Genomic DNA, 23,243 nt, shown 5'->3' with positions numbered 1-23,243 from the left:
TGGAACAACATGTCTCTACTGGCCAGGTCACTGCTAACAAGTGAGTTGCCAAGACAGTGATGTGCATGTGGGGGGGGATCAAGCGGGGGAAGGCAGTGTCACGGCCTGGTGGTGGGTAGAGGAAGGTCCCCCGCATATGCCGACCCAAAATAATGTGCGAAACTTTAAAAATGTGCAAATGACGGACCTTGCAATTGCAAAACGTATCAATACGTCGATGGGACTCACTGTGACAAAATGTTATGACGTATCCATACTCTAATGGGATGCTTCAGCAGTGGCGGATCCAGGAGGGGTGGGGGCCGCCGTCCCCCCCTTCAGCTATGAATGGCGCCCCTAAGAGCTGATTATTATAAAATATCAATATCATTAAAAATAAAAAGGTATAATAATAATAATAATAAGATAATCCATAGCAATAATGATAATAATAATAGTATCAATAATGGTAATAATAATAATAATAATAATAATAATAATAATCATCATCACCATAAAAGTACCACAACTTGCCCCAAAATGCTTTCAAATGCTTGTGAAATGTTATAAAGCGTTTTGTGGCCAGGGCTCCACCCCAGACCCCATTGGGGGAGCTACAACTCACCCCAGACCCCCTACCTTATTGCCTCGCGCCTTCAGCACTCGGTGCCCCTTACATTGAGAAACAGCCCCCTCCCCCTTTCCTAAATCCTAGATCTGCCACTGTGCCTTGGGTTAAAATAAAAAACATCTGAATCACTCTTTCAATATAAAATTGCTAGAAACCATGCAAAAGCTGTAATAAATCTTGCTAAATCAAACTTCCTTCAAAATGAAGCATCAAAACTACTTAACAACCCTAATGACAATAGAATATTCAGGTCAACTCTCAACTCTTTCAATAATGACTTTAACTAGTCATCATCCATTCCCTCACTACAATCTTCAGATGGCAACATTACAAATGACCCACGTGGAAAAGCAAATATCGTTGCCAGTACATTTGCCAGAAATTCAACCATTCAGGAAGTCAGCCAGAACTTCCCAGTACTAGAACTTGATTCTCCCGAAATTGTTCCATTCAAAATTCAGAAAAGATACGTAAAATCCATCCTAGACAATTTACCTACCGACAAAACTCCAGGACCAGATGGAATTCCTCCAATTGTTTTGAAAAAGTGTTCCCCAGAACTTGCCACTGTTCTAGCTAAATTGTTCAGACTATGCGTGGGTATTTTGTCATTCCTTAATTCACTGAAAGAAGCCAATATCCACCCAATTCCAAAGAAAGGACGTTCCTCTGACCCCTCTAATTACAGTCCAGTAGCCATCACATCTTCTCTTTGTATAGTATTTGAAACTGTAATTATTAATCATTTGGTAAAAAAAACTTTAATCCAGCAGCTTGATTAATGATAGACAATAGGGTTCTCGTCACTAAAGATCCGCAGTTGACATACTCAATCTCCTGACTCATACCATCAATCAATTAACTGACCAACATGGAGAAACTTATGCAGTAGTTCTTGATATTTCTAAAGCTTTTGATAGAATGTGGCACCATTCCCTGCTCTCCAAACTCACTTGCTATGGACCAATGTCTTTTATTCTTCTGCTTTCCTCATATCTCAGTGACAGGAAAATAAGAGTAGAAGTAGATGATGTATATTCCAATTTCCACTCAGTCTGGCGTGCTACAAGGATCTAGTTCTAGCACCAACCCTATTACTAGTTCATATTAATGATCTCTTATCTGTCACCCACAATCCCATCCATTCATATGCAGATGACTCAACACTTCACAGTTCATTCACACTCAAACACCCATTTATAAAGTTTAATATCTCTAACTCTCATTTCAGTACAGCCATCTCCATAAGTGAAAACTTATCTAAGATCAATGAATGGGGACAAAATAACCTTGTCTTATTTAATGCTAGTAAAACCATATATATACAGTTTACTAACAGCCAGATATTGCCAGATTCGTTTTTTTACTTTCAGTGCTACTAATATTCCCATCTCCAAAAGTACTGGAATTCTCGGTGTTCCACTTAACAATGCCGTCAGTTGGACCTCTCATGTCAGATCACTTGCTAAAACCGTCTCAAAGAAACTTGGATTATTGTAGAGTCCATAATCTCAGCTAGAATATTGCTGACACCTGTGGAATGGATGTGGCGTGGTTGCGCTAAAACAACTAGACATAATTTAGAACAAAACTGTTGGAAATATTAATAACCCTAAAATTAATGATAAACTACCTCCCATACAGGAAAGAATGAATCCTCTCTTGCATCATTTTACAAACATTTTTATGGCAAATGCTCAGAGGAAGTTGCGTCCATTGTGCAGCCTCTCCATGCCTTCCCTCGTGCTAGACGGATATCTGGTGGCGCCATTGACCGGAATGCCACACAGCAATATTGCTGAACATCTGCCTATCAGAATTCTTTTATTCCCCGAACAGCATCTCTCTGGAACTCACTTCCTCGAAGTTGTTTCTCCCCAAACATGAACCTACAGCTGTTCAGTTCTGTTATAGATATTTAATGATTGGAAGCCACCAGTAAGAGACCTGACAGCCATGCAAGACGGACGTGCTGACATTGCCTGTGACCCATTGAGGGGGGCAACCAGCCAGCCACAGTCTCTTGCCACTCAGAAGATCCGGGGGACAATGGTTTGGTTTAACATACTGGTGGGGTATGGATTCATCAAGTGCCAGGATACTGGCATTGATGTTTTTGTGCACCCCCAGGCAATCTTTAAGCCAAACCCACGGAACCTCCAACGCTCCCTAGGTGATGGAGAAGCGGTGGAGTTTAGCGTGTTTGGAACCCCCAAGGGTCCTGAGGTCCGGGATATTACTGCGCTGGGAGGTGTAGCCATGCAAGGTTCTGCCAATACACGGCAAATTCCCACGGCCTGGGGACGTCAGGCCAGAGATCCTGGGAGTTTTGGACAGATAAACCTCGTCATGGAGATGTGCATCGCAACAGCTAAGGCTTTTTCCGGGGATGATAAAAGGGCTTTTGTGTGTTCTCCTCCCTAAGATCTTCGAGGAGAACAGCCTGCCTCGTCTTATCATCCCCAGGTGCTTCACCCGCGATATACACTCGGTCTCTCGCCGACGGGAGCGTCGGGCTAGCCAGCCACGATCCGCTGCTCCTCGCCAGACACGAAGGAACAGGCTCAGGCTGGAGGCCCCCCTCAACTGATGGACTGCTTCCCAGATCACTGACCTGGCTACGGACACGACCACCAACACGACCACAGTGGAAGTCCACCATCTGCCATCAACGTCTGAGGAGGAGTGAGACTCTACTGACACTGCCTCCATGACCAAGGATGCGACGACCGGCTCCTTGGCCGAGGAGGAAGTCGGTGAGTCTCCCCCTCTTCAGGCAGAGGAGGGCACACCATCTCGCCCTCCCATCATCAACCTCATGGATCAGCTAGACATAGCCTCCTATAGACACCTCCTGGCTCCCAGTGCTTACACATGGTCGTACCAGCTCGGAGCAATGGCATACTCCATCCTTTATGATCTGCTATGAGCTGGCGACCAGTGCTAACTGTCTGGGTGGAGGAGGTCCATCTAGCTGACCTACGAGCGTTTTATCATATACTCGCACCACGACTGGCCCTCTAGATCAGCGATGCTGAGTGGTGCAGGAGTGCCCTGTGGACTGTATATAATAGAACTGTTTGGCCTAATACCCCACCCTTAGGGTGATGGCCATTAAGCCACAATAAAAAACACCAGTAATTTGGTGCGTGGATTATTTTTTTTAATTCATTTGTTTTTCCTTCCTCTGTTCTGTTATATATATATATATATATATATATATATATATATATATATATATATATATATATATATATATATATATATATATATATATATATGTTTACATAGGTGGGAAGTACTGAGGTACAAAAGTACCAATTTACATTACTGAGTTACAATTCGAGTACTGGTAGCAGTAGTGACACTACTTTTTCGTTATGTACTGCAATTGGTACCGACGGTACATTCTTTTAGCATATTTTGTCGGTACTCGGTACTGGTACATTTTATTTATCTATATTCACTCACTGCAAGATAAAAAAAATGTGAGGAGAAGGCCTACATGGGAGTGCTGTTGCCAACCCTGGCCATGTGCCTCAAGAAATTAAAAGAAGCGAAGGAAAGCGCCGATCTGACAGTGTGGTAGCCTCTAGTGAATGCAGTGACTGAGGGTGTGGAAGGCAGGTTCGGCCATCATTTCTAGGACAGTGATTGTTTGCTTGCTGCTGCCTTTCATCCCCAATTCAAGATATCGTGGTTGGCGGTTACCCGAGTCTGCCTCCTACGAAACAGAGAAAATGAGGAGTAGGGTGGAGAAGATGGTGTCACTACTGGAGCGCAAGCTAGAGGATGCGGAGAGCAGCACCACTGATGATGATGATGATGAGCAGGATCTTAAAGAAGAGTTTTTCGAACTCCTCTATGTAAAAGGGAGGAAGAAAAGGGAGAGTGGGATAAAGCTAGTAAAGGAATTTTTGGAGAAACCCAAGAAACATAAAATCAACAAGGACTGCTTTCCTTGCAAGGTTTTCAGAGACCTTTTTGTAACTTATAACATGCCAATACCATCCAGTGCTGCTGTGGAACGTTTGTTTCCATTGGGGAAGGACGTGCTCAAACCAAAACAGATGGAACACAGTGACTATCATTTTGAAGTGCTCATTTTCCTCAGGGGCAACACTGGATAAGAAAACTGAAGTGCACTGTGTAATTATTAACCCTCCACGTGTCAGTACCGAATTAAAACGGTCTGACATAATTCCGGGCCAGTGCTAGTGCCGTTTTAAAACAGTTAAAAATAAAAAAAAATTCACTGTGACCGCATTTTTCAAGATTCACGGGTAAAAATTGGCAGACATATATGGTAACTGTTCCTCTACCATCTCCCAGGCTGTCAAGGCCATACACTCACTCACTCCCCCCTCTCACACTTGCTCTGTGTCACTCGGCCTGTGTGCCTCACCCAGTGCTGTTCATAGTGAAGGCATTTTGTAAATATTATCATGTAAGTGTTAGTTGTAAATATTTTCTTGTAAGTGTAAGGACTTTATAGTGAAGTCAAGTCATAAATGCCTTCTTGTAAGTGCCAGGACTGTACAGTACATAATGAAGTCAGGTTGTATGTATCTTCAAGCAAGTGTAAGATAATGCATTCACAGTGAGAAAGACATGCCAATTGTGATAGATGTTGAAGTAATAAGTAATCAGAAAAGTGTACTGAACATTGCTATACCTTGCCAGCATAAATACCTGAGTATACCTTACATAGAAAACGGCTTTCTCTCACCTACGTGGTGAGCATGATAGAGCAGGTATACCTGTATATGAGTATGCAGGACTTAATAAAACCCATTTCCGAGCATCGGTGAGCATTTTAATGGTTAAATTCGTTGTTTGCACATCAAAATTTATCATTTTAGCCAATAAAATAAAGGTCAAAAAACGGCTGGCATGGAGGTGACCCATAGGGCTAAAAATAGCTGGCAAATGGCGAGTTAATCAGATTATTGTGCATATAATGACACAATGTAGTCATAAAATTGTGTTTATTTTGATAGACATTAAACTGGGTGCATAAGAATGTGAATTACAGTGGCTGGTTAAAGTTTAGCAATCTTTGTATTGAAAGTAAAGGACTGAATGGTCACAAAACCATATGCTTTAATCACCCTATAGTTAATGTAACTGTGACAATTGTCTGACATCTTTCATGTCTCCTCAGGTCCAGCTGTGGTGACAAGACTGGTCTCTGGGTCCTCAGTGTGGTAACAAAAAAAAAAAAAAAAAAATCAAAACTGAGCAAGTTTACTTAATTCATATTCGTGTATCAGGTACCAAGTACTGAGTCGGTACTCGTTTTTTTTTTTTGTGTGTGTACCGGTACCGGTAGTGACATTACAATTTTAGGAAAGTACTGGTACCGGTACCAATGGTACTTTTTGTGTACCAGGTGCCCTCCTCTGTATATATATATATATATATATATATATATATGGATGGATAATGGAGCCTCTATGGTACAGTGGTAAAGTGTGCATTTTCGTACATGAAGAACGAGGGTTCGCGCCCTGCCAAGGTAATAAACTTTGGGAGCTTTCTTAAGGCCACATACTGCATTGGTGGACACAAAGGGTGCCGTGGTCGAACCAGTACTGTAAAGTATGCTTGCACCCAATCAGCATGCTGGGCCGATTACACTTGGTTCACAGACTACACACACATCCAAAGCCACTCCAACACTACAATTACACTTACACGCACTTCTTACCCTACATACAATCTCTACAAGACAGCCTAAGCCACTTGGTAGAGATACATTGGCTGTATCGTCCCCACTTCGGTTGGGATAGGCTGGTCCTACAGTGGACACTCAAACGGCTGATGAGATGAGAGAGATGAGATATATGGATAATGACCCACCACTACGAGAATTAAAGTTATCCATATTGATGTGACTGACCAGGTCTTAGACAATGGTAAAGTTGAAACGAAAGGAAATCTGACAGACTACGAGTATTTGGGGCAAATTGCTGTGGATTGCATAAAGACTCCTAAGGCAAGAAGGAGCTGTATTGGAAGGGTGAAATAAAAGTGTAGATGAAAGCTAACACTGCACGAAAAGCGGAAAAAAAAAAATGAAATAGTGAAACACTAAGGTAACGAAAAATATAATAACGAAACACCACGGTATCATTAACCCATTAAGTTCTTGGTTTTAGCACACTGACGATCTTCCTGTATGCAGGGTGTTTCCCCAGAAGCTTTTTTTAGCCCATCTTATCTCACTAACAACAACACCTAAGCCCTTGAATATTAAATCAGAATACTCACCGTCCTTTGTCTCTCCATTGCAAGTGTACCTAGGTCTCTAGGTGAAGGCATTGTGGAGGTAGGAGGTGGTGAATGGAGATAATTTTTGAGGATGCAGCAAGCTGCATTCGTACGAGCTGATGAGTTGATGATTATACAGGTAGCGTTAGCCAGTCTCTTGTGCCCCGCCCCCTTGGCCCTGCCCGCTCTCCCATTGGCCCGAGTAGGAGTTCTGGGACGTAATGGATGCCAGTCTTGCCATGCCAGTGTTGGATAAACGTGTTAGGCGCTCTCACTAATCGATGCAACAAAACTTTTACGTAACCCCTTAACTGCAATGATATCTTTTCCATTTGACTAGGAAATATGTCTTGTAGTAAAGGATGTTGGAAAAAAGTACCACGGAACGTCATCGGCCTAAAAGGTTTGTAAACGAAAGTTCCCTGTATGAAAATAAAAAGGTATACCTTCTACAAAGAACTTAGTGTTTTGACTTTTTTCCTTATATTTGGTATCCACACACACACACACACACACACACACACACACACACATACATAACCCTTTTCTCTCTATAAGATTTCAATGATTTCACGTGTATAGAATCAAATTTCTTATACAACATTGTTGGTATAAATAATTATTAGCCTACATGCCTTTAAACTTTTGTTTGGAAGACAACACCCACGTTCGCTCTCTCTCTCTCTCTCTCTCTCTCTCTCGTTATAAATACTGAGGAATAGGACACTTGGCTGTAAATCAAGTGAGCTATATTTAATTTCTAATATTATCCTGACTTATTTCGTATTACTACTGTCCCCCCCCGATTGAAAAGTGGGGGGAGGAGGCTTTTCCCTCCTTTCCCCCTTTGGATGACGCTCATGTGTCCTATTTAGGAAAATACAAATACATATACTGTAATCGTTTTGCTATAGCCTAAGGACAGTATTACGATGTGACAGGTGGAATACTATATCAGGTAGGTGAAGCCAGTGACATTGCGTTTTCCTCCTTCTGTATTCGAACCCTGTATATTTAAGGAAATTGATGAAGGAAATAAATAAGGAAAATTACAACATGGTTATGATAATGTAACTTACCAGACATGTCAGATAGATGAGTTTATATGTACCCTGCTCAGGTAGAGGTGGGTCTGTGAGACCCACCACCCCCATCCCATTGTTTAGTTCACTAACTTCTGCATACGCGGGAGCTCTGTTCTTCTCAGTAGCTTCCTAAGTTTGTGTATCCATGCAAGGCGTGAGGGAGTTACTTCAAGCTCTCTCTCCGTTTCCCCAGTATAGGGGTGGTTTTATATGTTACGGGTCTGTGAGACCCATGTCTACCTGAGGTGTGTGGGGTATTTGTTCTCCCTGATTGAAGATAAAATTTCGGAGTCTGGCATCCACTCTTCAAACCAAGAAGCACCATCCCATACCATTTTATGGAACCACTCAAGCAACAATTCAGATTTTTTTTTCTTTTTTTTTATATTTTACTGTTTTTTCTAGTTTTTTTTTTCAAAAATTTGTTAAAATTTTAAAAAGAAAAGAACTGTTTATTTTTTTTACATGTTTGTGATGCGGAAACATTAAATATGTTACTCTGCTTTCAGTACTGGAATAAACGAAACATAAACAATTTTCCCAAATTTTTATATTTGTGGGTCCGAGAGACCCACGTCTACCTTCTATCCAATGGGGACCGACCTCTACCTTAGAAGGATCGGTGATAGGGGCACAGCTGCGATGTGTTATCGCTAAGCTCAACTTTCTCGGCGCCAAAACTAAGCTGCAGTCGCGGGAGGAGGTGGGCTGGTTCTTTTCAATTTGATTTTGATTCAGATAGCAAATTTTAGAGATTTCTTTGTCATACAGAAATGAATTCAAAGTAAAAGTAAATACTGCGATAATATTTTGTGGTATGGCTCATTATTCTGTCAATAAGAAGAAGAATCTCAGCCAATCAGCAACGAGTAGAGCTGGAAGAGGGTGGGGCATTAGTAGGGGGCAGGGCACAAGAGACTGGTTAACGCTACCCATATAGTGCGAGCTGGCAGCATGCCAGCCTGGGTCAGGTGGGGCTACATCATTCGCACTTGCCCGCACTTCCCCTTTGTCCCACTAGCCCATTCTGCTCGTCATCACCTGCCCCTCTCAAACTCCATGTACAACCAGCCTGCTCATTTTCTTTGCATAATTCACCAGGTTGTTCCAGCGTGATACTGTGCCATACAGTGTGTGGGAGGGAAATCTACCAAGGCTTATACATTACGATGCACAGCATTTCTTTCACTTTCACTTGGGCACATTTTATAATTATATGTGCTTTGAAAATCTATTTCCATTTTTTTTGAGCTCGTTTTTTACACCCATAAGTGTCCTTATCCTCCACCATCTTGCATACACATTGCATTTATTTGGCTAAGTTCTTACTTCACCTCAGGATGAATTAAATTATAAATTATTTTTGTCAAAACTTTTTATTCTTTCATTTTCACTCAAGCTCGTTTTTATACCAAGGGTTACACTATGCTGCAAAACCACTGAAGAGTACTTGCCCCAAAAGATTACTTTCGATTTTCACAGCAACATTTGTCTTCTATACCGGATGATACAAAGCCAGCATGCAGCTTTGGTAATAAAACCCATTTTCAGTACTGTAGCTTTCCTTACCTTCTGTATCTTACGTATATATCTATTTTTTTTCTACACCGTTACTTCACTAAATGAGTATCAAACTTTACTTTCTTTAATACTAATTCCCTATAATGAAATTTTCCTTACTTTTCTATACTACGTATTATTTTTACCACTTTAGGTAAAAATTTACACTATATAGGTTACACTTACCAACACACCGGCGAAGTGGCAGGCTGGGGTGATATGGATGGAGGCGAGAGGGTGTTGGTACGATGGAGCTGCGAAGGTGATGGGAAGGAGGCTGGGGGACAGTAAAATGTGGTCAGGGCACGTCATTTTATATTCTGTGTAGTAACTTCCCTTTTCAGAAGCCATCTCGCCATTTGGATAATGACAATACTGTCATCTCCAAAACTCTCCCAATCGCACACTCACTCAACTCTTTCCCTGTATGAATGGGTGGCTTGGCAATGGTGGAGGTAGCAGAGGCCAGGTGGCCACCCATGGCATGAAGCGAAGTGGACTGTAGAATCAGAAATGACTGTCCCTATTCCTTCCGTTTCCTAAGGGAAACTGGCAGTGTAGCTCACCTGCCTCCTATACGTCTACATCATGCACTGCACACCACAGAAAATGGGTAGAACTTGAGGCACTGGCAGGAAGTGCAAAATGGCTATGTCCATCATCTGAGCTGCCCGGAACACATGATTTATGATAGCTGTGTCTGTCAGTATAGCTTCAGGGTTTAATAAGTAGACGAACATAGAAGTAGGACTAGATGCACACAGGGTAATTTCTTGCCTGTGTAAATGCGATATGTATGTCAAGTAATGTCATTTATTTTATTTCTACTTATCTATTTGTTTATTTATTTACTCATTTATTTTGTCAGTTCTCATCAGTTTCACCATCCAAAGTTAGGCTTTCCATATGTGCCTCGGTGCCAGGGAAAAGGCAGTTTTCTTGATCTTGAGCTTTGATGTGCAGGGATGGAAGTTTCCTGTGGTTGATATGTGGGACATTGTGGGTTAATTAGCCAGCTCTTCTGATGATGCAGACTCATCTTAGTCAGGGACAAGAACAAAGAGTGGAAATCAAACAGAAAGCAGTGTAAAAACAAAGGACACTACAGTAATGGATAACAGTAAAGGACATGAAACAGCTGAAAGAGGTGGAACAGGAATGGCGCTCACTGAATCAGCGAGAAGTGAAGAGAATGGAACAAGAATAAGAGATGGGAAAGATGTATGGTGCATTATTTCCATAGGCTGAGTACTTTGTGTTGAAGCTTGTCTCATATTACTATGATTTTCTTTTAATGAACATATTAAATATGCAACTGTAGTGGAAGAACAAAATCTGAATTTTCTTATACCACCCTGTAAAATAATCCCATTTATCTACAAGCCTACTCTAGACTGGAGCATCATTATCAGCAGCTCTAGTCACACATCCGGTGCAAATGAGACGTTTTTCTTCTCCTCTCTCTCTCTCTCTCTCTCTCTCTCTCTCTCTCTCTGATACACTGAATCGGCACAGCACACTGATGTGCTGCTGACACCCACTGTTTTTAAGGAAGATTGTCTGCTTTAATGACTTGCTACGTCAGTAGGAATAAGTTAAACCTTTCTTTGTTAACCTTTTCTCCATTGTGTTGTTAGTAGATAAAAATCTAATCTTTCTTCGCTGCCATGAATCTAAGTATCTTTATGCAGTCAGCAAACTTAAAAATTATTAATCGTTATGCAGTTTGTAGACATGAATTTATGAATTTAATCCTTCAGTCAGTTGTCACACACAATAATAATCAGTCTTCTTCCAGTTAGTACACACACAGCTAATCCTTTATTCAGTCAGTTGACATCAATTCAGTCCCTCTTCATGCAGTCGATGGTCTTTAACCATTCTTTTTTCTTACTTGCCGTCTCAGATTCGCCCCTTCATATGCTTCGTGAAGAGCAAGTGTGCAGTGACCAAAGGTATGGAGTAATAAAGGGAAGCGTCACTATGGGCGTGACCAGCGATATGAGAGTACATTAGAGTCGAGGTTAAAATGGTTACCTACGGCATCGCTATTTCTTCTTCAGTTCATAGGGTATGTCCGATACTCTCCTACCCTATGCTTCATATCAGAATTATCTATGGGTAATGGATCAGACTAAACCTCTGTTTGCAATTGTTATCCAGCACAGAAGAGTAAACAGTAACAGATATGAATATTATGCGAACTTTTGTCCACGGCTAGGCAAAAAGAAGTGTAAATGAAGATCTTAATGCAGCACCAGTAAATAATACAACATTAGGAAACAGAGAAAAGTTTACGTGAAGACTAACAGGGAACAGAAAAACTTTACCTGAAGATCAATATGACACCGAAGTAATATACAAATGTAGTTTATGACAGCATCGAAGCACTACAGCACAGTGGAAATATAAAGTGATTGAGGAGAGTGATGCAACACGAAAGTACAACAGATATGTACTGTACGCAAAACATAGAGAGTAAGGCATTACTATAGTACAGTAGAAGTACAGATGAAGACCGCATTACTGCGGGAGGACAGTCAAGAGATGTAAATGAAGACAGTAATGCAACGGTAAAGTGACAAGAAATGCACGTGAAGAGAGTAATGCAAGGACAGCCAAACCAGACATTACCTCACCTGCCGTGTCGACTGAGGCCTTTCCTGTGCTTGGCGGAGAACATGGGCGTGTGAACGTGGCCAAAGGCGTGGAGAAGAAAGAAAGGTTGGTCACCGTGAGCGTGGGCGGCTATAAAGCGTCTTGACTCCTCCACCAGCCTCTGCGATAACCCATCCAGTTCCAAAGGACGCTCAGCTACCCGGCCGTCACGAATCAGCAGGCAGTTGGAGTATCTATACAGCCATGGCGATTTCTTTACGAGAGTAATTTATAGATAGCAACGATAGAAATATTGATCATGGTGACAATGATGATGATGATAAGGATGTTGGTGATAGTCGTCTATCTATCTATATACCTAGACTGCTCCCCCCAAGGAAAGGGAGGTAGCCGAGACTGGACAACACACTCCCCATTTACTCATCCATTCAAACACATTCATTCGCATCTTAGCCCCAAAGGGGAGAACGGACAGATCCTCACCGCACCACACAATAAAAAATGATAACAAAAAATGAAGAAAAAACTACGAATGTGTAGTTTTGCAGCCAGTGACACATATGCAAGGTCCCAATTTAGCCATGATGATAAAAATACTGACGGTGAATATCAAACATCTAACACTGATGAAGATAATGGTGATGATAATGACAATAATAATAATTTAAAAAAAAGTGATGATGATGATGATAACCAGGGGTGCTGTGCAGCAGGGGCGCATAGGAGTGATGCCTCACCTCATTCTTCCATTATAGATTGTTTCATTTAAAGGACCATACATATGAATGATAATCGTCAATATTTAGCATGATGTTTGCTATAGTTAAAATATATTACTCTTCAATGACTTATATTGTTTCTAGAGAGTGAAAACAATCTGCCTACCTTTCTGTAATTCTACCTGTTTTTTGCCAGATATCTTAACCCCGGAAGGGGTGGCAGCAGAACAAATCAACTCCACACACACACATAAGAACGGTGGGCAACGATGGCCGTCTCTAAGCGGACCAAGCTTTGTCAGTGATTGGAAGTGACTTTCGACACTAAAAGTTATTTTTATATGGAAGTACTCCAGTGCAACATGCCATCCAAGAATCATGACCCTGGCTTAATAATCTTTGGAGCCTTAGCATTTCGCGTGAGCAAGGTCTTAATTTTAACGCTTTTCACATTTTCTGCACTTGACCTTTGACCCTTGTCCTGGCGGATGTAGGTCATGACTAAACGAAAAACACTTATAGTACTCATTAGCGTCTATGAGCATGCAATGTTCCATTCGATTCCATCCACCCACCGTGGAGCTAAGGAACTTGAAATTCGCAGAATGGCACACCAGAGGTACAACTTCCAGGTGGTGCTGCCAGCGACTAGAAGTGAGTTTCGACACACATTTTTTTATTGAAGTACTTTAGTGCAACATTTCCCCCAAGAATCATGGCCCTGGCTTAATAATCTTCGGAGCTCTAGCATTTCGATCGAGCATAATTGTGATTTTCGCTATTTTCACCGGTTTTACATTCAATGACTTATGCTCCCTGACCTGGCCAATGTTGCACATAGGTGACAGCAGAAATTTGTAGTATTAGTCAAGCCTATAAGGACGCAAACTTTCATTCATTACCATCGGGCCACTAAGGAACTATGGGGGCATTTCTGAAAACTGGTACTGGTTGCTCGGGATGCTGAGGCCAACTTTCACAGGGTTACCACTTGGGAAGTAGAGAAGAGAGGGGGAAATGGATGGCACATTTCAGATAGGGAACGACCTCAAGACTACACAAAAGGAAGTCAGAGCTTTCCGTTCCCATTACTAATGCGTCTACAGCTCAAAACGTGAAAAGTGCAAAAAAAGTGGGTTTTCAGCCGTTGCCAGGCAACGAATGGTTGCCAAGCAACCAAATCCTTGCTGACACAACTAGGTCATAGACTGGTCATGGTGTCCAAGTTTGGTTGGGTTCGGTCAATTCTGAAGGGTAGAAGTGCCTGCCACAATTAAACAAAAAAGAATACAAGAAAGAAAATGCGACTAACAAGAAGGGCAGCATGGAGCTGGCATATATATAGATATATATATATATATATATATATATATATATATATATATATATATATATATACTGTATATATATATATATATATATATATATATATATATACCGTATATATATACATATATCTATCTATCTATCTATCTACTATCTATCTATCTATCTATATATATATATATATATATATATATATATATATATATATATATATATATATATATATATATAGATATATATATTTATATATATCCACGGGTAAAATCCTACTACTACCTAGTGCGTCCCTAGCTGGCGGATAGAGGAAGGTCTTGCAGATGTACTGTACAAGGTACGGTCAGGGAAAGTTCTGCGTTACCCACTGTTCGGAGCATTGGTGGTCGACGTATAGTTACGAAGCAGCAGCCAGACCCACTTGTCTGGTAACTGAGTGGGAGGGAGGGTAGCCGGGGGTGAGAGGGTTTGGAGAGTTGCTCATGTCACAGTATCAATTCTGTTTACTGTCAAAAGTATGTTTCCATGCCTTCGTTTTGTAATGTTCGATAGGAATGATAGTTACAGAGACCGATCTTATAGTTAGGACTTCCCATGTCATTCTGTCTAAAGGAAAACGAAAAACCTGTTAATCGCTCATATAGGTTATTGTTATTATTATTATTATTATTATTATTATTATTATTATTATTACACACTACCTTAGACTAAGTTCGAGATGAATAATTACCAAAATAACACTGGAAATGTTTGCAGGCGGATGTTTACAGCGGGATGACAAAGGATAAATACTGTAAATACATTTATAAGAATTTACATATAGATAGATAGATAGATAATATAGGTTTGGTTTTCGAGTCAACACATAAGATAAATATATGTTATATCGTTACGAATATCTCCTGGGGAAACGTCTCATGTTATAGTCGAGAGGGAGTGAAAGCATTCAAACCTCTGTCCGAACCCACCATACTTCCATAACTTTCCTGACACCACTAAGTCTACCGACATCTACGTAATCTTTTCCATCAAATTCTAGCATTATTTTGTCATCTATCCTTACTAAAGTACCGGTAACTCAAACACATCGTCCAAGTCATACATTGCTGACCTACACGTGATTCCCAATCTATCATTAAACCCTCCTCTGCCCCCAGTCCCTCGCCTCTCCCTCCTTCACACTCACAGTTACCAGACATGTGAGGTCTGGCTGCCGCTTCACATTCACTTGTCTCACATCAGTGCTTCGGGAGGTGGGTAATGCGGAACTTTCCCCGACTGTACGGGAGAGACCATGTGACCCCCTATAGATATACGGTATAGGGCACCACCCAATATACTGAATAGAGATGGCACAATAAAATTACACCTTACCAGAATGTGTGTGGCAGAGAGGTGACACTGTTTGCCACAATCCCCCTAGCCAAACAGGAATTCTTCTGTTAATGATTTCACATGCGTTCCTGTCAGACCATCGTCTACTAAAGGTCCAACCACACTGCCTCCTGTTCTTTCGGGCAGTGTGCCGCAGAAAGTGAGTAGGCACTGTCTCGGCAGTTCATAGAATGGGACATTAAACAATCTGAGGTTCATGAATATCAACACATACATTGTAGGAAGCCTCACAGAAGATTACAAACTTGATATCTTAATGACTGAGTATCTATCTATCTACCAATATGCCTGTTTATCCATCTATCAGTCAACCAATCAATCAAGCAGTCAATAAGTCTGTCTATCTATCTATCTATATATACATTATATATATATATATATATATATATATATATATATATATATATATATATATATATATATATATATATATATATATATCGGCATACATAATAAAGCTATGAATGCTTCTGTCTGTCTGTGCCTTTGTTCGTTTCTTTTACGCAACTGGTAATAGACATTCATTTTGCATTAGGTAGGGGTAAGTATAGGAAATGTCAGGAAAAGAATTAACTGGCGATCGCACACGACGCGTCCGCGCGAAATTCTTGGAAATAGCCGAACGTAAGAACAAAAAAAAAAAAATCGACTTTTACGTCAGAAATGACAACTATGGGCCCAATAATGGTATGGAAACAAAGGTAATGGTATTTGCAAACAATTTTTGATAGAAAAGCTATTAGTTAGTCTCGCAAATTTTTGCTGGCAAGCACTAGTTCATATACACAGGGTGTCCCAGGAGGAAAAGACAATTTGGGGGAATCATAGATGAGTGTATTCTAAGCAGGAAATTTTATAAAAAAACATTTGTCCACATCTTTGTTAGAACATGAAGCTTCCATAATGTGGTTTGAAATCTGATGGTTCGAAACCAAATGTTGGTGTTCATTGTTTACGTGTTTCGTGCTGGCAGGCACGAGCTCAGTTGTTGTTGTACCATAGCCCAATAGACATACCAGTTTACAAGGTCACTCATTACTCCTTACAATCCTGAAGAATATCTTAACCGAATAATCTAACATGGTGGCAGCGGTGGGGGCCCCTCAACTTGGTGGTGAGGTGGTTCTTTGTGTCCTGTGCTGCTGCTGTTACCACATTATGGAGCCGGCGCTCTACCACTAGTACTGCGTCTGGGGCTAGTACTTGCTTTCCCAGAGATGGTGACAGGTCCTCTACGGTTGCGGTGGAAGGGGTACAGACTGTGCCCCATCATCTTGCACCACCCAGGAGTTTGGACATGCAGTCTTCCCATGTAGCTGATGATTGGAGACTATGGCATTAAGTATTTGAGAACTACTTGTTGCTGTCTTGTATGGAGCTTAGACCAGAGAAGTTTAAGGTGGCCCTGTTTGAGAATTGTATTGGGCTGGATGCTCTCAAGATTATCACAGTATGAAGTTTGGTCGAACTGAAAACAGAGGAGTACTGATGTGATTAAAAAGTTTGAACAAAAAATTGATGGTGAACAAAAAAATTTTTTCACAGATTTAAGTTTAATAAACGTGACCAAGGACCAGAGTATATAGCTGTACTTAGGAACATGGCGAAGACCTGTGGGTTTTGTGACTGTATGCATCATAAACTGCTAATGGACAGGCTTATTATGAGAGTGAGAGATGAGAAAATTAGGGAAAAGCTAATATCCCAGAGAAAATTGGATTTATTTTCAGCAATTAGCATATGTAATGCTACGGAAACGGCAAGTGCTCACATAAAAGAGATGGAGTCAGAAAAGGTGCTGAAGGTTGAAAAGACTAGCACAAATACAACACTGGGCCAATCAGAGGTGAACCAGAGTAAGTTTAGATCTGAAATGTCTAGACCTTCATCTAAGCATGATGGAAGTTATTTCAATCCAGGTGGAGCTAAAGCTGATTCAAAATCTAATGTTAAATGTAAATTTTGTTGTAAAATTCATAATATGGTCAAAGAGACGTGTCCTGTTTGGGGAAAAAACTGTAATAAATGCTGTGTAAAGAATTTTTTTGCAGTTTCTGGATTATGAAGAGCAAAGATTAATCATGTATGTAAGAAAAGTGACAGTGAAAGTGACTTGGACGATGCAGAGAGGGTGTGTACTGTGGAAAGAATTTGCTCACTGTCTCAGCCAAGTAAGAGTATATATTGTAATATGATCATAAATGGCACTCAAATAAGGATGCAGACTGACCGTCGAGCCACTGTTAATGTTTTGCCAAAGAGGTATGTGCAAGCAAATTTGATTTCGAAAGAGACAATAGCACTAAAGATGTGGGACGGCTCCTCCCAGAAGGCTTTGGGGAAAGGAAAGGTGAATACTGTCAACCCCAAAACTGGGGAAGAGTACCTAGTTAAATTTGTTACTGTTGATGATAAAGTAGGATTGGTGCCTTTGCTTAGTGCTCGCACTGCGGTGAAGATGGGTTTGATCACCATAAATTATCACAATACTGAGAGTATTTTTAAGCTGGACAGTTTAGTTAGTTTCTATGATCTTTTTCCTGCAGTATTTGATGGTAGGGTGGGGTCATTGCCAGGTCCACTAGTTCATCTAACCCTAGTTGATAAAGCACAGTGCAGTGTTCGACCAGCTCATAGAATCCCAGAGGCACTGAAAAACAAGGCAGCCATGGCTTTAGATGAACTGATATAATCAGACAAAATAACACCTGTTGAAGAGCCAACAGACTGGATGAATCAGATGTCACTGATAGTCAAAAAATCTGGTGACCTTCGGGTATGCATTGACCCAAGACAGTTAAACTTAGCGCTAAAACGAAAGCACTGTCCCTTGCCAGTCATGGAAGATGTTTTACCTAAGTTATGTGAAGCAAAAGTGTTCTCAGTATGTGACTTGGAGGCAGGATACCATCATCTTGAACTTGATCATGAATCAAGCCTGCTAAGTAGTTTTGCTACTCCCTTTGGCAGGTATAGAAGGTTGCGACTACCTTTTGGGTTAAAAGTTAGCAGTGAGATATTTCAGAAGAGACTAAATTAGGCTCTGGAAGGACTGGATGGAATACAATGTGTTACTGGTGATGTGATAGTTTATTGTGATGTGACAACACATGATCTACGGATGAACAAGTTTTTGTAGAGGTGTAATAAGTTAGGAATCAAACTTAATAAGAACAAATGTCAATTCCGGTTGTCTGAGGTTGAATTCATGGGTCACAGAATTAGTTCGGAAGGACTTAAACTGGATCCTAGGAAGATAGAGGCAATGCTGAGCATGGAATCCCCATCTAATATTGAGAGTGTGGAGAGGTTTAAAGGAATTGTTAATTATTTGTCAAGGTTCTTACCTAAGTTGTCTGAAGTCATAAGACCAATTTCTCTGTTAACCCATAAAGGAGTAGAGTGGAACTGGGGAGACGCTCAAGAGAAAGCTTTCCAGGAGATTAAGATACTATGAACCCAGGTACCGGTCTTGGCTTATTTTGATCCTAATAAGCCATTCTCTAAACAGTCTGATGCAAGTAGTCAAGGAATAGGAGCTGTTCTTCTTCAAGATGGAAAACCTCTTTGCTATGTCAGTAGGGCCTTGTCAGACATAGAAAGTCGGTATGCAGTTATAGAGAAGGAAATGCTTGCTATTGTATATGCATTGGAGAAATGGCACCAATTTACCTATGGCAGGGAGGTTATTGTATATACGGATCACAAGCATTTGGAATCAATAGTTCAGAAACCTCTAGATAAAGCACCAAAGCGACTGCAGACAATGCTTGTAAGAGTGCTGACATATGATGTTGTGGTGAAATATTTAAGAAGTAAGGAGATAGTACTTGTTGATACACTAAGCAGAGCATATTTGCCTTTTGTAGATAAAGATTATAGCAAGGAAATTGAACAGGTAAATGCAGTAGACCATGTAACAATGCCAGAAAACAGACTTGAGGAAGTTAGACACGAAACTGGAAATGATCTGGCACTACAGAATTTAAGGGATGTGATAATTAATGGCTGGCCAGAAAATAGGTCAAAACTACAGCCAGCTGTGACCCCATATTTCAATTTCAGAGATGAGTTAACTGTTTCAGATGGCTTGATTTTCAGAGGAGACAGGATAGTTATTCCTAAGAGGATGAGAGCCAAGATTAAGGATGATATTCATATAGGACATTCAGGTATAGCGGGATGTTTACGCAGGGCCCGGGAGTATGGGTACTGGGCAAACATGAATGCTGACATAAAGGAGATGATACAAGAGTGTGAAACATGAGATTTCTAATCCCAGACAACCTCTTCATAGTTATGAGTGTCAAGGGGGGCCTTGGAGTAGAATTGGCATTGACTCGTTTGATCTGGAAGGGAGACAGTATCTTATAACTGTTTGCCACTATTGCAACTTTTGGGAGATAGACAGGATATATGACACGAGGTCGAGAACTATAATTGGGAAAATAAAGGCTCATTGTGCACGTTATGGTATCCCTGATGAGATTGTAAGTGATAATGGGCTTCAGTTTGTCTCCTAAGGGATGAGTAGATTCACTAGGAAGTGGGGCATTCAGCATACCACCCTTTATAATAGCAAGTCAAATGGTAAAGCAGAGTCTGCATTAAAATCTGCTAAGAAAATGTTGAGGAAAACTTTGAGAACAGGTGAGGATCAACATCTTGCTTTACTTAATATAAGAAATACCCCGACTCAAGGAATGAACACTAGTTCAGTTCAAAGGATGATGTGTCGGAGGACCAAGACAGTGTTGCCAACTAAGGAAGGTTTGTTGAGGCCACGAGTAACTGTGACTGAGGATCTGGATAGAATGAAGGAGTTACAGCAAAAGCAGGCATATTACTATGACAGGAGTGCCCATGAACTACCAGAGTTTCGAGAAGGTGATGTAGTTAGGATGAAACCCTTTAAGGTAGGAGTTAAGGAGTGGAAGAAAGCAAGGGTTGTTAGGTTAAAGGATCGGTCATATGAGGTGAAGACAGATGATGGGGTGGTTTATCGTAGAAACATGTGTAACTTAAAGCTAACAAGGGAGCCCTCATTCAGTGGTTCATATATCTAAGTAGATGAGTGAAATGTGATCAGAGAGGATGAGAACAGAGAGGACATGCAGAGCCATGATAAAAGTACCTCTGAGGATGTAAATTCTGATACAGGTCAAGGGAGGCCAAATAAAGAACAAAATATGAACGGTGAACCACATCCTAAAGCAATAACGAAAACAAGGTATGGCCGCGTTGTTAGGCCTCCGGTCAGGTTTGGTAACAATGTTATGGAGAACACATACTCCTGATGTGTACATTCTTTATAATAATAGTTTGGTATGTGTTTTGCGGTGATATATTTGCTCACAGTGTCATTTACCATATGCTTGTAAAAGCGAAATGATTTTATGTATTGTCCTATATTTTGCTTATGCTGTATGATGTCTTTTTCTGCTTTATGTTTATAGGTTTTTATATTAGTATGTGTAACGTCCCTGTGAGAGTGAACGTATCTTCTAATTATCTAATTGTCCTCAAGAGATGGGTGTCTACTAATGGTACTTATGTATGTGAACACTGTTGGTGATCATTGTGGAACTTAATGATGTAGTTTCGGCAGTCTATTAAAAAAAAATGTAAAGGGAAGGATGTTAGAATATGAAGCTTCCATAATGTGGTTTGAAATCTGATGGTTCGAAACCAAGTGTTGGTATTCATTGTTTACTTGTTTCGTGCTGGTAGGCACGAGGTCAGTTGCTGCTGTACCATAACCCAATAGCCATACCAACTTACAAGGTCTCTCACTACGCCTTACAATCCTGAATAATATCTTAACAAACGAATAATCTAACAATCTTAACCACTGTGGAGCTACAATTACTGTTGACCCTATGGGTGATAATGGTCTTCTTTATAATTCGGCGATTAAGTCATTAATAATATTGTAGTTCCATAATGGTTCAGATTTGGACATATGTTAACATTGTATTTTTTGCTTAGAATACCGTCCTTTGTCATTTCCCAAAGTTATGCCCTTTCCTTCAGGAACACCCTGTATAATATATACTTTTTAGCCTATATATACAGAGAGAGAGAGAGAGAGAGAGAGAGAGAGAGAGAGAGACAGACAGACAGACAGACAGACAGAGACAGACAGACAGAGACAGACAGACAGACAGAGACAGACAGACAGACAGAGACAGACAGACAGACAGAGACAGACAGACAGACAGAGACAGACAGACAGACAGAGACAGACAGACAGACAGAGACAGACAGACAGACAGAGACAGACAGACAGACAGAGACAGACAGACAGACAGAGACAGACAGACAGACAGAGACAGACAGACAGAGACAGACAGACAGACAGACAGACAGACAGAGACAGACAGACAGAGACAGACAGAGGCGGATAGACAGAGACAGATAGACATAGACAGACAGACAGACAGATAGACATAGACAGATATAGACAGACAGATAGACATAGACAGATATAGACAGACAGATAGACATAGACAGATATAGACAGATAGATATTAGTCCAGGAGACGAGTGTTTTTTTTTTAGCTGAACCTTGCTTTAGGGTATATACAAGTTTTTTTGGTTGTGTATTGCTCTCCCACATGTCCTGAACAAGAATCCAACGGATGCCACTCTGGTACCCTTGGGCAAAATTTTTTATAGGGGCAAATAAGTATCCCCTCCTTTATAAGCGATTTGGTCAGCCGTTGTAATATTCAGACACTGCTCCCAGTTTCATCTTCTTGAAATTAAATAATTGAAGATGTCGAGGTCTTATATCTTGTATTGCAGTATTGAAGCATTCAACCATTCAGCCCGAGGTTGAAATCATTGATGGTAATGCAATGCTGTACCACGTCTCCTGGCCAAAGAATGCAACAATGGAACAGCTGGCAGCTAACTTCAGCAAATCAGTATCTCGAAGTCATGAGGTGTACGTTATCTTTGACCGGTACCAGGAGGGATCCATTAAGTCCCATGAACGTGAGAGACTTGCAGTACATCTGAAGCTCTGCCCCTTGACATCAAAATGACAATGACCACTCCTCTGCCAGCTAGGAATGTGCTCATGAAGAATGTCAACAACAAAAAGCAACTCATTGGCCTTCTTTGTTCAGCACATGATGATGATGATGTGAATGTGAAGATGATTAGTCAGGAGGATGAAGAATTTGGACATGAAGAAGTCGATATCAACATCATCAGTTACACTCTTCTCTTGGCAAGAGAGGAAAGTAGGGAACACATTCAGGTACTGAGTGAGGGCACAAATGTGTCTGTGCTGTTGGTTTACTTTTGTTGGAAACACCACCTCTCCCAGGAGGTCACAATGAGGAAGTTTGATGGAACAGTTATCGATATAACTGCTACAGCTGGAAAGCTTGGAAATAAAAGCTTGCAGCTTTTGCCCTTGCATGTGATTACCGGGTGTGACACAGTCTCATACCCCTTTGGGAAAGGGAAAATATCTGCCATTAATGTCATGATGAAGCATGACAACCTTGATCTTACTCCAGTGGGTCAACCAAACACTTCTGAAGAAGTCTTGATGGAGACTGGTCGTCGTTTGTTTTGCCTCTTGTATGGTGCCAAGATCTGCACAACCATGGCTGAAGTTAGCCACATGCTCTTCACCACAAAGAGAGA

At 40.9% G+C, this 23,243-nt stretch overlaps 1 protein-coding gene across 1 annotated transcript in view; it reads right to left on the bottom strand.

Moving 5' to 3' along the window:
• LOC145390990 (arylsulfatase F-like) overlaps positions 1-17,183 on the bottom strand; it is a 65,278-nt gene extending 48,095 nt beyond the window's left edge. The window contains exons 1-3 of the mRNA XM_080265723.1: positions 17,174-17,183; positions 16,662-16,813; positions 12,168-12,400 (exon numbers count right to left, since the gene is read on the bottom strand). Of these exons, the coding sequence (XP_080121849.1) occupies positions 12,168-12,400; positions 16,662-16,813; positions 17,174-17,183 (395 nt within the window). The remainder of the gene's footprint in view (positions 1-12,167; positions 12,401-16,661; positions 16,814-17,173) is intronic.
• Positions 17,184-23,243: the final 6,060 nt, after the last annotated feature.

This window comes from Coenobita brevimanus, chromosome 16, assembly GCF_032717465.1.
Source record: "Coenobita brevimanus isolate Jiangsu-jjx chromosome 16, ASM3271746v2, whole genome shotgun sequence".
Lineage (NCBI taxonomy): Eukaryota > Metazoa > Arthropoda > Malacostraca > Decapoda > Coenobitidae > Coenobita > Coenobita brevimanus.
Note: the sequence above shows the minus strand (reverse complement) of the source record. Positions and strands in the feature narration are given on the sequence as shown.